This window comes from Danio rerio, chromosome 20 (genome assembly GCF_052040795.2).
Source record: "Danio rerio strain M-AB ecotype USA chromosome 20, GRCz13ab, whole genome shotgun sequence".
NCBI lineage: Eukaryota > Metazoa > Chordata > Actinopteri > Cypriniformes > Danionidae > Danio > Danio rerio.
In genome coordinates, this window is record NC_141040.1 from 30871205 (window position 1) to 30885057 (window position 13853).

The 13853-nt window shown below is 36.6% G+C and overlaps 1 protein-coding gene and 1 long non-coding RNA gene across 3 annotated transcripts; both read left to right on the forward strand.

Annotated features, from left to right (window-relative positions):
- Positions 1 to 338: 338 nt before the first annotated feature.
- On the forward strand, positions 339 to 7351 carry ahsa1a (activator of HSP90 ATPase activity 1a). Of its 2 annotated transcripts, none has more exons than XM_087297487.1 (9): positions 339 to 766; positions 2424 to 2614; positions 3635 to 3717; positions 3811 to 3928; positions 4016 to 4107; positions 5968 to 6093; positions 6227 to 6328; positions 6447 to 6498; positions 6692 to 7351. In XM_087297487.1, exons 1-9 carry the CDS (start codon positions 687 to 689, stop codon positions 6862 to 6864), a joined length of 1017 nt encoding a protein of 338 aa, XP_087153613.1. In that variant the 5' UTR covers positions 339 to 686; the 3' UTR covers positions 6865 to 7351.
- A 3937-nt stretch (positions 7352 to 11288) lies between these two features.
- Positions 11289 to 13853, forward strand: LOC147839351 (uncharacterized). Its single transcript, XR_015518454.1, has 2 exons — positions 11289 to 12500; positions 12544 to 13853. It is a non-coding gene; the product is annotated as an uncharacterized LOC147839351 (long non-coding RNA).

The following is a 13853-nucleotide window of genomic DNA, read 5'->3' on the forward strand; positions in this document are numbered from 1 at the left end:
CAGAGACAGTAAAACGGAGTAATACGGATTAAAACGAGGTCAGCTGTATTTGCTAATGAAATCTTTAAAATATAACATTATAACAACAAAAAAAATAACCTGTATGATTGTTTTTTCCTTCGTTATCCACCGCGGTAGGTTCTTTATCCATAATCATCCTGTTTGAAATGACCGCGCTAAAAAAGAACCTGTACTGCGCATGATCGGTGACCTCTCAGTATTGTTTTTTTTTTTAAGCGGGCGTTTCCCAAACACAGACCGAGCCACGCCCATTTTACGTCGTGGTAATGAAACCCCTGGAATTTAGTGCATGCCTTCTAGGCGAAGCTTCTGTACCCAGTTCCGGTTCTGGTACTTTCGACGGGGGCTTAATAAAGATCTTGGGGGACAGCTGACGATTACTTAAGCGGACAAATAACCTTCATAATACATGCGCGTTTGTCTTTTGCTCTTTCGGTCTTTCGCTCGTTTATTTATTTATTTTTTATAGTCTAACGTTACTGGTTCAACGTTCCTGCTTTATATCATTAATATTTTAGGGACTTGGTCGACCCAGCAAATCAGCTGAGCTCCTGCTGCATATGTTTATGCTTTAATTCACGAATTTTACATTTGTCAGTCTCTGCTTCTTTCGTATCTGAGATTTTCAGAGTATCTCAGTATTGTGTCATAAAAATTCTGTCATCATGGCCAAATGGGGAGAAGGAGACCCGCGCTGGATTGTGGAAGAACGAGCAGACGCAACAAATGTTAATAATTGGCACTGGTAGGTAAACTTGCATTTACGTCCACCAGCTGGCATCACAGTCTAAACTGAGTTGGGTAAGGGCATGTGCCTTTAAAATGACCGCAGAGGAGGGTTGAAGAATGTTCATGTTTAGTTTTACATGTGTTATTTATTCATGAATTCATGAATTTATTCATGAATTCATGAATTCATTTATTCATAAAGATGATGGGTATATGAGTGAAGGTTTAGTGTGAAGTATAATAAATAAACCCTGTTACTCATTACAAACTTTCTACATTTGGATCACTATGTTTAATAATTAATATTCAGTGTTGTGGTGTGAAAAGGCACACTTATCCAATGTTGTCTGTAATTAAACTGGAAGATTTACAATATTCTTGTTTATGATCCAGTACATCATGTCACATCTCACACTGAAACCTTTTTCTTCTTTTTTCTAAGTGTCCTGCCTTCATCAGATCTGCAATAGATAGGTTAGCTTTTTAGGGTTAGCAGAAGCCAGTCTGGAATGTCCTGTAGTTGAATGTGAGGGATTGGCACGACCTATTTTGGGAAGTCCATGAATGTAAGACAGAATTAGACTCAGGGTGTTCTGATGAAAAAGCAAACTGACTAAAGCTGTTGAACTGTCCCACTTGAAATTTGTAAAATGTTTTGTGCGTGTGTAATTTTTAAATACCATGTTTAAAATGGTTTTTCTTTACACATGGCCATTACCATTTAAACCACTAGCTTCTACCCATTTCAGCCAGAAGTACATTTAAGTACATAATAAAATTCAGTACAATCACTTATTCTGTTATTTTATTTATATATTTGGATAAGAACCGATCAGAAAATATTTACATAAATTTTTAAGTATGTAAAAAAATAATTTGCATAATCCATATTTTAACATTTTATTTTCTAAGTGTCCTATTAATTTTTAACATTATGGTAAACAATTTGGCTTGGATTTAAAGGGATATTTCACAAAAAAATCTGTCACTGTCCACTCACCCTCCAGTTTTTTCTTTTTTTTTTTTGGAAACAAAAGATATTTTGAAGAATGTTGGAAACTAGTATTTTTTTTTCCATTTCCCCCCCATTTTTTTCCAACTATTTTATCAATAGTTACTGGTTTCCAGCACTTTTCAAAATATCTCATTTTGTTTTCAACAGAAAAAAAGAAGCTTTGGAATCCCGTGTGGGTGAGTAAATGGTAAGTACATTTACAACGGTAATTTCAGTTCTTTTTAAAAATAAACATGTATCACATGCAGGGTGACACGGTGGCTCAGTGGTTAGCACTGTCGCCTCACTGCAAGAAAGTCACTGGTTTGAGTCCCGGCCTGTCAGTTGGCATTTCTGAGTTTGCATGTTCTCCCTGTGTTCGCGTAAGTTTCCCCAAGGTGCTCCAGTTTCCCCCACAGTCTTAAGACATGCGCTATAGGTGAATTGAATTGAATCAACTAAATTGGTAGTAGTGTATGTGTGTGCATGTGAGAGTGTATGGATGTTTCCCAGTACTGGGTTTCAGCTGGAAGCTGCATAAAACATATGCTGGATAAGTTGCCGGTTCATTCCGTGACCCCTGATGAATAAAGGGACTAAGCCAAAGGAAAATTTCTGAATTACATGCAGTATCAATAAAATAAAGTCAGACTTTTTAAGTTTCTTAATCTTTCTACAGGACAGAGAGAGATGTCACAAGCTGGTCTCAAGATGCAATAAATGGCCTCCTACTAGGGATTCGTGTAGAGGGTGAAGAAGGCACATGCGAGATCACAGATGTCAGTAATATAGATGGTGAAGCCTCTATAAACAATCGCAAAGGCAAACTCATCTACTTCTATGAGTGGGTTGTTAAGGCCTCGTGGACTGGTGAGACACAATTTCTGTATAAAACATAGTAATTGAATCTACAGTACCTGACAAAAGTCTTGTGGCCTATCCAAGTTTTAGAAACAACAAATAATAACTTGACTTCTAGTTGATCATTTGGTATTAGAATTGGCTTAAATGAAAGGCAAAAGCCTCTAGATTACACTTATTTTACCAAAATAAAATATGGTCATGCCTTAATTTTTAATTATTTAATTAGGACAGTAAGGTCTGACTTTGCTTAGAGAAAAGTCTTGTCACTTAACAGAAATAATGTACAGTATAGAATATAAAGTCATGGTGCAGTGGAGAAAGAATTAACATTGTGTATGACTCCCATAAGCTTGGAGGACTGCATCCATACTGCAATGACTCAAATAATTTATTAATAAAGTCATCTGGAATGGCAAAGAAAGCGTTCTTGCAAGACTCCCAGAGTTCATCTAGATTCTTTGGATTCATCTTCCATGCTTCCTACTTCATCTTACCCTAGACATGCTCAATAACGTTCATGTTTGGTGAATGGGCTGGCCAATCCTGGAGCACCTTGACCTTCTTTGCTTTCAGGAACTTTGATGTGAAGGCTGAAGTATGAGGTTTGCTATACAACTGAAGAATTTACCCTCTCCTGTGGTTTATAATGTAATGGGCAGCACAAATGTCTTGATACCTCAGGCTTTTAATGTTGCCATCAACTCTGCAAATCTCTCGCATGCCTCCATACTAAAGATAACCCCAAACCATAATTTTTTCCTTCACCAAACTTATTCTGTGAGAATCTTGGGTCCATGCAGGTTCCAATAGGTCTTCTGCAGTATTTGTGAGGATTGGGATGCAGTTTAACAGATTATTCTCTGGAAAAATCTACCCTCTGCCACTTTTCCAAATGATCAACTAGAAGTCAAGTTAATTTTTGTTGCTCTTACAACTGGGATTGATGACAAGACTTTTGTCAGGTAGTGTACTGATAAACCTTAAAGATCCAGATATGAAAACATTTTTTTTTCTGTTATACTATAGGTACAAATAAAATCGGAATCAAATACAAGGGCATTGTAGAAATACCAAATCTTTCTGATGAAAATGATATGGATGACCTGGATGTAAGCACAGTACACCACCCTCATAATATAAAAGACTTCTACATGACAGAGCATGTTACATTATTAAAACTCCGCTTATGTTTGTTTGTACAGATTAGTGTTACACTATGTAAAGATCAGCCAAACACACCACTGACTGATCTCATGAGGAGAGAAGGAGTCAAGAAAATCAGAATGGCACTAGGCAACTATGTGAAACATCTCAAAACAGGTGACTGCTCTAAAACTAAGCTGATTCACCATTTCAGCTTTCTTGTATTTGTACAGCTGTTCATGTTCCTGTGACTTGTTTTCACAGAGTTCGCTCAGGGTATGATTTTACCCACAGAAAATGCACTATTCCAACAGAATCAGGAGGCAAAGGCCAAGGTCAAACTTGACAAAACACAAGTAAGTTCTCATGAGTATTTCTGGTAACCGACATGCATTCATTATTGGCCACTTTATTAAGTACACCCGGCTAGTACTACACTGTTAGACTTTGCTACAATTTTACTGTTATTTACTGCAAAAATGCCCAGTAAACTGCCACATACATTCTTTACAGTTCACTACTGTAATATGCACTGCATTGTATTTTAAAAGGTTTTACAGTACTTTACTGCATATTAGGAATTTGCAGTATTCTACTGTAATCAAAGTAACTAAGTACTGTTACTGTAGTTGAAGATAAAAATGAAGACAGTTAATAAAAAATTGTATTGAAAATGTATTTACAATCAATCGATGATTAAAAATTACATTTGTAAACCATTTAAAATAGATATAATAACAATAAATGATGGAAATAGTGTTGTACATGATCTCGTCACTTGTTTGGAATTGATTAAATTCAATAGTATTCATTCATTTTTTCATTTTCTTGTCGGCTTAGTCCCTTTATTAATCTGTGGTCACCATAGCGGAATGAACCGCCAACTTATCCAGCACGTTTTTACGCAGCAGATGCCCTTCCAGCCGCAACCCAACACTGGAAAACATCCATTTACACTTATTTACACATACACACTATGGACAATTTTAGCTTACCCAATTCACCTGTACTGCAAGACTTTGGACTTGTGGGGGAAACCGGAGCACCCCGAAAGAAACCCTCGCAAATGCGGGGGGAACAAGCAAACTCCACACAGACATGCCAGCTCACCCAGTCAAGGCTTGAACCAGCGACCAGTGATAAAGGTTTTATACTGCTAGTGTAAAATGTAAATATATTACAGTAAATTACTGTAAAAATGGTCCTACTGTAAAACTCAAATGGGGTAAAGGGCATTTTACATTAAAAAGAAGTTGCGGTAAGGCTATTTTACTGTAAAATGGAATGACGGTAGGGCCCTGTTACTGTAAAACATGTTTACTGGTAAATTACTGTAAAGAGGCAGTTGATTCTCAGAGATTCTGACCCATATTGCCATGACAGCATCACACTGTGGCTGCAGATTTGTCAACTGCACTTTCATCATGCAAATCACCCGTTATAATTCATCCCAAACGTGCTCTAAACTGCGATTTAATGACTGTGGAAGCCATCAGAGTTTAGTGAGCTCAATGACAAATTCAATACACCAGTCTGAGATGATCTGAGCTTTGTGAAATGGCACATTATCCTGCTGGATGTAGGCATTCTTATATTGGTACACTTTGGCAGGCTGTTGAAGAGATGCTCAAACTCAGTGTTGCCTTTCTCTCAGATCAAACCTGTCTGGTGATTTTCCACTGACCTCTGGCATTTTCACCATGAGAACTACCACTCACTGCATATTTTTTAAACTATTCTCTTGAAGCTCTAGTAATGGTTGTATGTATAAACCCCCAAAACCAACAACCATGCCAAGTTATTCAAATTGCCATTCTTCGCCATTTGATATTAGATGTAAACTTTAACAGATCATGTTGACCATGTCTGCATGCCTAAATACATATTAGGTGTTGCCATACAATTGGATGATTGGATATGTGCATTAACAACCAATTGAAGATGTATACCCAATAAAGTTGCCAGTGAGTGTCAATTCTAAATATACAGCCATCCATCTACTGTTGTATTTAAATATATCTGAAATGGCCATCCTTGCATACTGTTTTCCTGTCTTACATTTGAGCTCTCTCAGCCACCATACAAATGTGCTGTTAACATAATGTCTTTTTTATTTTTATTTTTTTTTTTTTTTATTATGAGTGAGTGATATTTGTGCTCTCTGATGTTTCAGCTCTGTATCAAAATTGAGAAAATTTATTTTGATCCCCTCACAGATTGGGTCCTCCAGCACAGCTAATGCTCCCAGCACTGGAGTCAAAATTGCAACAGTGTCTTTCAGTCTGAAAGACACATTCCTTACATCACCTGAAGAGTTGTACAGGATTTTCATAACCCAAGAGGTCAGGAACTTCCAGTGTACTTTCTGTCTCTTTTAAATGCAAAAAAAACACTAATTGTATATAAATCCTAGTATTTTCATGCATAGATTATTTGATGAAAAACTCACTTGCTGTTTGTCTTTTCATGGTGTAGATGGTACAGGCATTTACACACCTCGCTGCTTTTGTGGATGGGCGCTGCGGTGGCAAATTCAGGCTGCTGGAAGGAAATGTTCATGGACAGTTTGCAGAACTGGTAAGAACAGTGATTAAATGTAATAATCTCAGTTTAATTTGAGCAGTGTAGTTCCTTTTCCAAAAGAAAGCATGATGTTCTAATTAGATTGTAAAATTCTTGCTTTTTATCCATTTAGATTCCAGATAAGAAAATCGCCATGAGATGGAGGTTTGCTAGTTGGCCAGCAGGTGTTTATTTTATATTTTTTCTATATGTTATTATAGTATCATAATAATTTGAATGAATCCACATAGTGAATTCACCTTTTAATAATAAATTGCATTTCAATTTGCTGCTTATCTTTGAGTGCCTGAGTTCACCAGTTTTGTCAGATCTGTTTCCTTTAACCTAAGTTATGATTTCTTTTTAATTGTTTTCTAGGACATGCAGCGACTGTCATTTTAAACTTTGTGAACCAAGGCAGTGAGACAGAGCTGATTCTGGAGGCCAAAGGAGTTCCCAGCAACGAGGAGGAAAGGATGAAAGAGGGCTGGCAGAGATACTACTTTAATGCCATTAAACAGACATTTGGTTTTGGAGCACTGCTCTACTAAGCCAAAACTTATGCCATGCCAGAAACTCAGGACATAACAGAGCGATGCACCTGCGACATAACGATCCAGATAATTCCCTCCAGTGGCAGATTTTTCAGGTTTTAATGTGCTTTTCCTTAATTTATTAAGAAGATCTGTGGTGGCAAGGTTGTCAAAGTCACGGCTGTAACTCCCCAAACAATCAGATTTAAAACACCTGTGAATGCTTTGTTTGCACCAGTTAGTTGCTGGATGCCCACAAACACCTGTGCCTTCTCTGTGTAAAATATGTGCCTTCATTTTGTATTTGGTATTGCATTGCAGTATTTGAATGTAATATGTAAATTTAAAAGTTATGTCTGGGCATTCCAGATATAAAAAATGAGCGTTGTGAAAATGTGTTGAATGTGAAAATAAATGGTTTCATCATGTTGAATTTAAATAAATTGTTAAAACGTGTTGAAACTGTTACAATAAAACAAATAAATATTTTTTAAGAGCCTTTAAATTTTACATTTTCTCGAACTATTATTTGAGTACCATTTTCGATTCTTAAAATTTGAATATTGGCCCACTAATTAAAATGTGTATTATTTGTATATTATGTCATTCCTTCATTCATTTTCTTTTCGGTTTAGTCGTTTTATTAATCTGGGGTCGCCACAGCGGAATGAACCACCAACTTATCCAGCATATGCTTTATGCAGCGGATGCCCTTCCTGCTGCAATTTTATATTATGTGTATATTTATATTTTATATACAGTCTTATGCAAAAATTTGGGCACCTTCTCTGTGGCTGTACTGGCTCCTTTATTAGAGAAGATTGCAGTGAAATTACATTCTAGAGAAAGCTAGATAATGTCATGTTTTTTTCTGACAGAAATACGTAGTGTAGCAGTATTAAGATGTGTGAAATTAAACTAAAACTAAAAAAAATAGGCTATGCAAAAGTTTAGTGTGGATTTCAAAACTTGTAGTCACTTAATGCTGATTGATTACTACACAAAATTAATTTAGGTGACTCAGTGAACCTTAACAATCCCAGCACAGTAGCAACCAATCATGAAAAAGGATACTTAAGATGATTAGCTAGTTATTAAAGATGATTAGCTGATTGCTAGTTGTGCTTCTCCTTATTGTGAACCTGAAAGTAGCAACATGGTAACCTCAGAAGAACTTTCCTAATGACCTAAAAACTAGGATAATTCACCAACATGAATTAGCAAAAGGATGCAAAAAGCTATAACAAAGGTTTAAAGTCTCTATCTCCACAGTCAGAAATATAGTAAGACAATGGAAGGCCACAGGAACAGTTCTTGTGCAGGAAAGATGTGCTAGACCAAGAAAAATACCTGAAAGGCAAAGGCGAAGAATGGTTAGGATAGTGACAGACAAACCACAGACCCCTTCCAAAGGCCTCCAGGAATATCTTGCTGCTGATAATGCCATTGTACATTGTTCCACAGTTAAGCGCACTCTTCACAAGGAACAGCTCAATGGACAGTGATGCAGAAGAAGCCTTTTCTGTTTCTGCCAATGAGAAAAGTCGTTTGAAGTATGCAAAGGCTTATCTGGACAAGCCTGAATCATTTTGGGAAAATATACTGTGGACAGATGCCAGAACCATAGGGGTTTTGCATGGCAGAAAAACAACACAGCATTCCAGGAGAAGACCATGCTCTCTACTGTAAAACATGGTGGGGTTCCATCATTCTGTGGGGATGTGTGGCAAGCACAGGTACTAGAAAACTTGTCAGAGTTAAAGTTCACATGGATTCCATCCAATATCATCAGTCTGAAGAACAATATTCAGAAATCAGCCAAAAAGCTGAAGTTACAGTAGGGTTGGATGTTTCAGCAGAACAGTGACCAAAAAAAAGTTCCATATCTACCAAAGAATTCATAATCAGACATGATAAAATGCTTTAGAATGGCCCTACATTATTAAAAAAATCTATGGGTTGATTTGAAAAAGGTTGTTCATTGTTGGGACCCATCAAACCTGACTAAACTGGAGACATTTTGCACGGAAGAATGGCCCAAAATGCCTTCAGCAAGAATTAGGGCTCTTATCCTTGATTATAAGAAGTGTCTACAGGCTGTTATTTCCGCAAAAGGAGGCTGTATAAAAGATTGATGTTATTATTCTGTTGGGGTGTTCAAAATTTTTGCACTTGTCTGTTTTTGTTATTAATTATATTGCTCTGCATCTGTTGATTAAACAAGCGTTATTTCAGAACTGAAATGTTGCTTTCCCTAGGATATAAAATACATCCAAATGAATTTGCTGATTTGAAAGGCCAGCAGGCTATGGCTTGCAATTCTGAAAATGATCAGGGGTGGCCGAACTTTAGCATAAAACTGTATTCAATGTTGTTTACTTCACAATACGCCAGAAATAGTCAGCTGTTCAGTTGATGGTTAAATTATGAATTTTTATTAATTAAACAAAAAAAAACTAGGCTAAATACAAAAGAACATAGATAAGAGCCTTAAAACTTTCGCTTACCTGAACTATTGTATGATATTTTTTACAATATTTGTATACTATATGAAATATGTATATCTAAAGCGTAGAATAATAATAATAATAATAATAATAACTCTATTATTAATATATCTCTCATTATGTTTACTTCACACGTACAGTACAATCTATGGATGCCGTGTAGGATTTAAATCAAACTTTGCTTATCAACACATACATAAAACTCATGTCTATACACCTATAAATTACTCGCAAATACACCTATACTACTGGATGTTCGAAACAACATAGATGAAACTTGTGTATATACATATAAACTTGACGCATGAATACAACCATACATATGAACATATGTTAGCCTATATAAAATATTAGTCTATATAAATAGACTATTCAAAATAAAAAATATTTTTATTTAAAACCTTTTCATTTAATAAGGTAATTACATACACAAATATAAATGGACAGATAGAACCCTTAAAGGCCGTTCAAAAAGCAACCAGAATTATAAATATAAATGTATACTCAAACTAAACTACTATTTTCTATTGCAAATTGTTGTGAAAATTCATGCATACACACATCTGAAATCACTTGCATATATGTATATACACAACTAACTGTATATATGTTTGAGAATTTAATTTTGTATGTTTGCACAAGTGTCATTTGGGTGTTTATGCACACATCAAGTTTATATTCTTATGTGAGAGTTTATGGGTGTATATGCATAGATCAAGTTTATATGTATATGCGAGTGTGTATAGGTGTGTTTGCATGCAGCAAGTTTATATGTATGTGCGTGTGTTAATGTGAGTGTTTATGTGAGGATCAAGTTTATATGTATGTGCGTGTGTATGTGGGTGTATTCATGCGTCAAGTTAATATGTATATACACAAGTTTCATCTATGTTGTTTCGAACATCCAGTAGTATAGGTGTATATGCGAGTAATTTATAGGTGTATATACATGTGTTTTATGTATGTGTTTGTAAGCAAAGTTTTATTTAAATCCTACACGGCACCTCATACAATTGCCTTTTCACAATTTAACTATTGTTAGATAATTCTATATTGAAAATATTATTAGATAATATTAACTAAAAATAACACTGCTGCAGATTTGTCGGCTGCACATCCATGATGTGAATCTCCCGTTTCACCACATCCCAAAGGTGCTCTATTGGATTTAGATCTGGTGACTGTGAAGGCCATTTTGAGTACAGTGAACTCATTGTCGTGTTCAAGAAACCAATCTGAGATGATTCATGCTTTATGACATGGTGTGTTATCGCTCTTGTTAACACTGTTGTTATAAAGGAATGGACCACCACAACCAGCCTGAACCGTTGATACAAGGCAGGATGGATCCCTGCTTCGCGTTGTTGTCGCCAAATTCTGACCCGGCCATCCAAATGTCGCAGCAGAAATAAAGACTTATTAGACCAGGGAACGTTTTTCCAATCTTCATAACGTTTACTTTGTTAACGAGCAGTTGAACTGGTGTAACTAATAAAGTGGCCAGTGAGGGTATGTGTGTGTGTGTGTGTGTATTGACTTTATTAGTTTTCTCTGCGACACTCATTGCTCCAGAAACTTTCCATGGGCCCTATTGTAGATGACTATTTTTGTGTTAGCAGCTGCCAGCAGTCTTAATAACAGCCGGAGAAGAATGTGTGTCTATAATCTCTAAGCTTTTACTATGATGATCATATTATTTCTTAAATTTCCCATTAATTATAACTCATTAATGCCTACCCCTACCTTAACCGTCACAGTAATGTAAAACAGATCTGGACTCTTCTCTATTATTATAGCTGATTAACAATGTAAATAGACGATAACAGCCTTCTGAGTGACATTTACTGTGCGGAAGGCCCCTACTGGCCAATATCTATCAGCTGATAACCACTGATAAAGCTGATTGAAGCAGCTGACTGGACATGGTGAAACGATATTATTGGACCACACTAAGCAGCCAAACGTGGGGTCCCATATGTGACATGGCACTAGACTTTAGGTATTTTAGAGATGTGTAATAAATGAATGTATGATGTGGTTTTATGTGTCTTTGGCAGCGAGAAGAGGCTGAATCCAAAGCCCGAGAGGACACAGAGAAACAGAGGATTGAACGAGAGAAACACTTCCAGAAGGAGGAGCTGGAACGCTTGGAAAGAAAGAAGGTAAAATAAAAGTCCACCAATCAAGCTAAACACAGCATCACGCTCTCTCATTCACACACACACATAGGCGTGCTCGCTCGCTCGGGAGTGATATTGTTAGACCGCCGGCTCCCGTTCAAATTACACCAGTTACCGACCGCTCCCATGCTTTATCCGGAAATTAATCCCACGCTGCAAGAAATCTGGTCGGGCCCCACAGACGTTTACATACACTTTATAAAGAGGCACAAAATTATTTTTTTGAAAAAACTCAGATGTTAATGACACTAAACTTATTTTTTAGGTAAGTTAGGATGATCAAATTTGTTTCTGTTCTGCTTAATAGCAGAATAATGAGAGATATTTTTGAGAAATAGTTATAACCTTTCTTGAAAGTCAAGTGTACAAACAGTAAGATTATTCTGCCTCTGAAAAAGCTCAGATGATGATGTCAAGCTTTTGGAAGTTTCTGATTGGCTAATTGACAACATTTGAGTTAATTGGAGGCACAACTGTAGAATAGTATTGAAGGAAAACCTCAAACACACACTGCTTCCTTGTGTGACAACATGGGAAAATCAACAAGTCAGAATCAACAACAAAGCCAGGTTACAATTTGCTAAATTACACTGGGAATAAGACTAATTTCTGGAGACATGTCCTGTGCTCTGATGAAGCTAAGATTGAACTGTTTGGCTATAATGAGCAGTGTTACATCTGGAGGACGAAGGGGAAAGCTTACACGCTTATGAACACCATCCTAACTGTGAAGTATGGGGGCGGCAGCATCATGTTGTGGGGCTGTTTGGCTGCAGGAGGGACTGGTCCACTTCACAGCATAGATGGCATCTTGAAGAAAGAACATCATGGAGAAATACTGAAGCAACATCTCAAGACATCAGCCAGGAAGTTAAAACTTGGCCACAAATGGCTCTTCCAAACAGACCATGACCCTAAGCATACTGCCACATTAGTTCAAATGTGCTTTAAGGACAACAGAGTGAATGTTTTGGAGTGGCCATCACAAAGCCCTGATGTCAATCCTGTAGAAAATTTGTGGGCAGAGTTGAAAAAGCTTGTGCGAGCAAGACATCCAACAAATCTGTATCAGTTACATCAATTCTGTCAGGAGGAATGAGCCAAAATTCCAGCAAACTATTGTGAGAAGCTTGTGGAAGAATACCCAAAACATTTGACCAAAGTTAAACAGTTTAAAAGCAAAGCTAAACAAATACCAAAGAAATGTGTGTAAACTTTTGACTGTCTAGAAATTAATAAAAATTCTCAAAAAAAATCTCTCTTTATTCTGGCATTTAGCAAATGTAAATCATTTAGGTAATCCTAACAGACTTAAAATAGTAAACGTTTAGTATCATTTAACATCAGACATTTTTTAAATGATTTTGTTTCTTTTTTTAGAGTGTATGTAAACTTCTGGTTTCAGCTGTATGTTAGATCATATATGGATCAAATCTGGCCACCAGTGGAGTTGCTTTCCAGTGTTTCGTCTTTCAGCAGTGATATTTACATTATACTGAACTGAACTAAACTGAACCTAAAATAAAATGTTGAAAATAATGTATAAAGGATGATTAAGAGAGTCTACAAGCTGTTTTCCATGCATGAAACTGATGATTTCTGCAGTTTGTTGACTTTAGGACAGTGTGAATGACTGAAAAAAGCAGCCTTGGCATTCTGCAAAGCGTCTCTATTTTCAGTTTCATAATACCAGTCATAGATGTTGTTGGCAAGCTTTTAATAGTTCAATAAATCATCTTCTCACATGTGTTTCTGCTGTTTTCCTGCAGAGGTGCTGTGAGAGATGAGATTTCAGAGTCTTCTGGATATAAAGAGAAGAAGGGAAGCCTTACTCTACCACCGCTTCCACCCTGACGTGTGCCAAACCAACAAACAGACTGCTTTAACTTTAGAAACACAGCCGAGCCGGACGCGCTCTGGAGAAAGTGCCAGAAGACGACCTTAAAGAGACACTTATATACATATACAACGTTTGCAAAAAGTCTCTGTCTATTTCACTGTGTGTGTCATAGTGCAACATTTGTTGAGTTTCTTTAACAAGTCACCTGCCGATCATGTGGTGCACCTTAAAAGAGTCGCTATATATTGAATTTTAGAAAAGACAACTTGGCTTATCTTTATGATATGAATTATTGTTGTTGTTGTTGCTCTTGTTATGATGTATTGTTATCGTTCTTTTAAGTAGAGAAAAAAAGCAAACGTGTGTCTTGAACTATTGCGTTATTTAACGTGTGGCGCATCAGAAGATGCCGATATTCTGTATGTTAATGTATATTTGCCTGATTATGACAGACCTGTGGAATAAATCTTTATGAAAGGG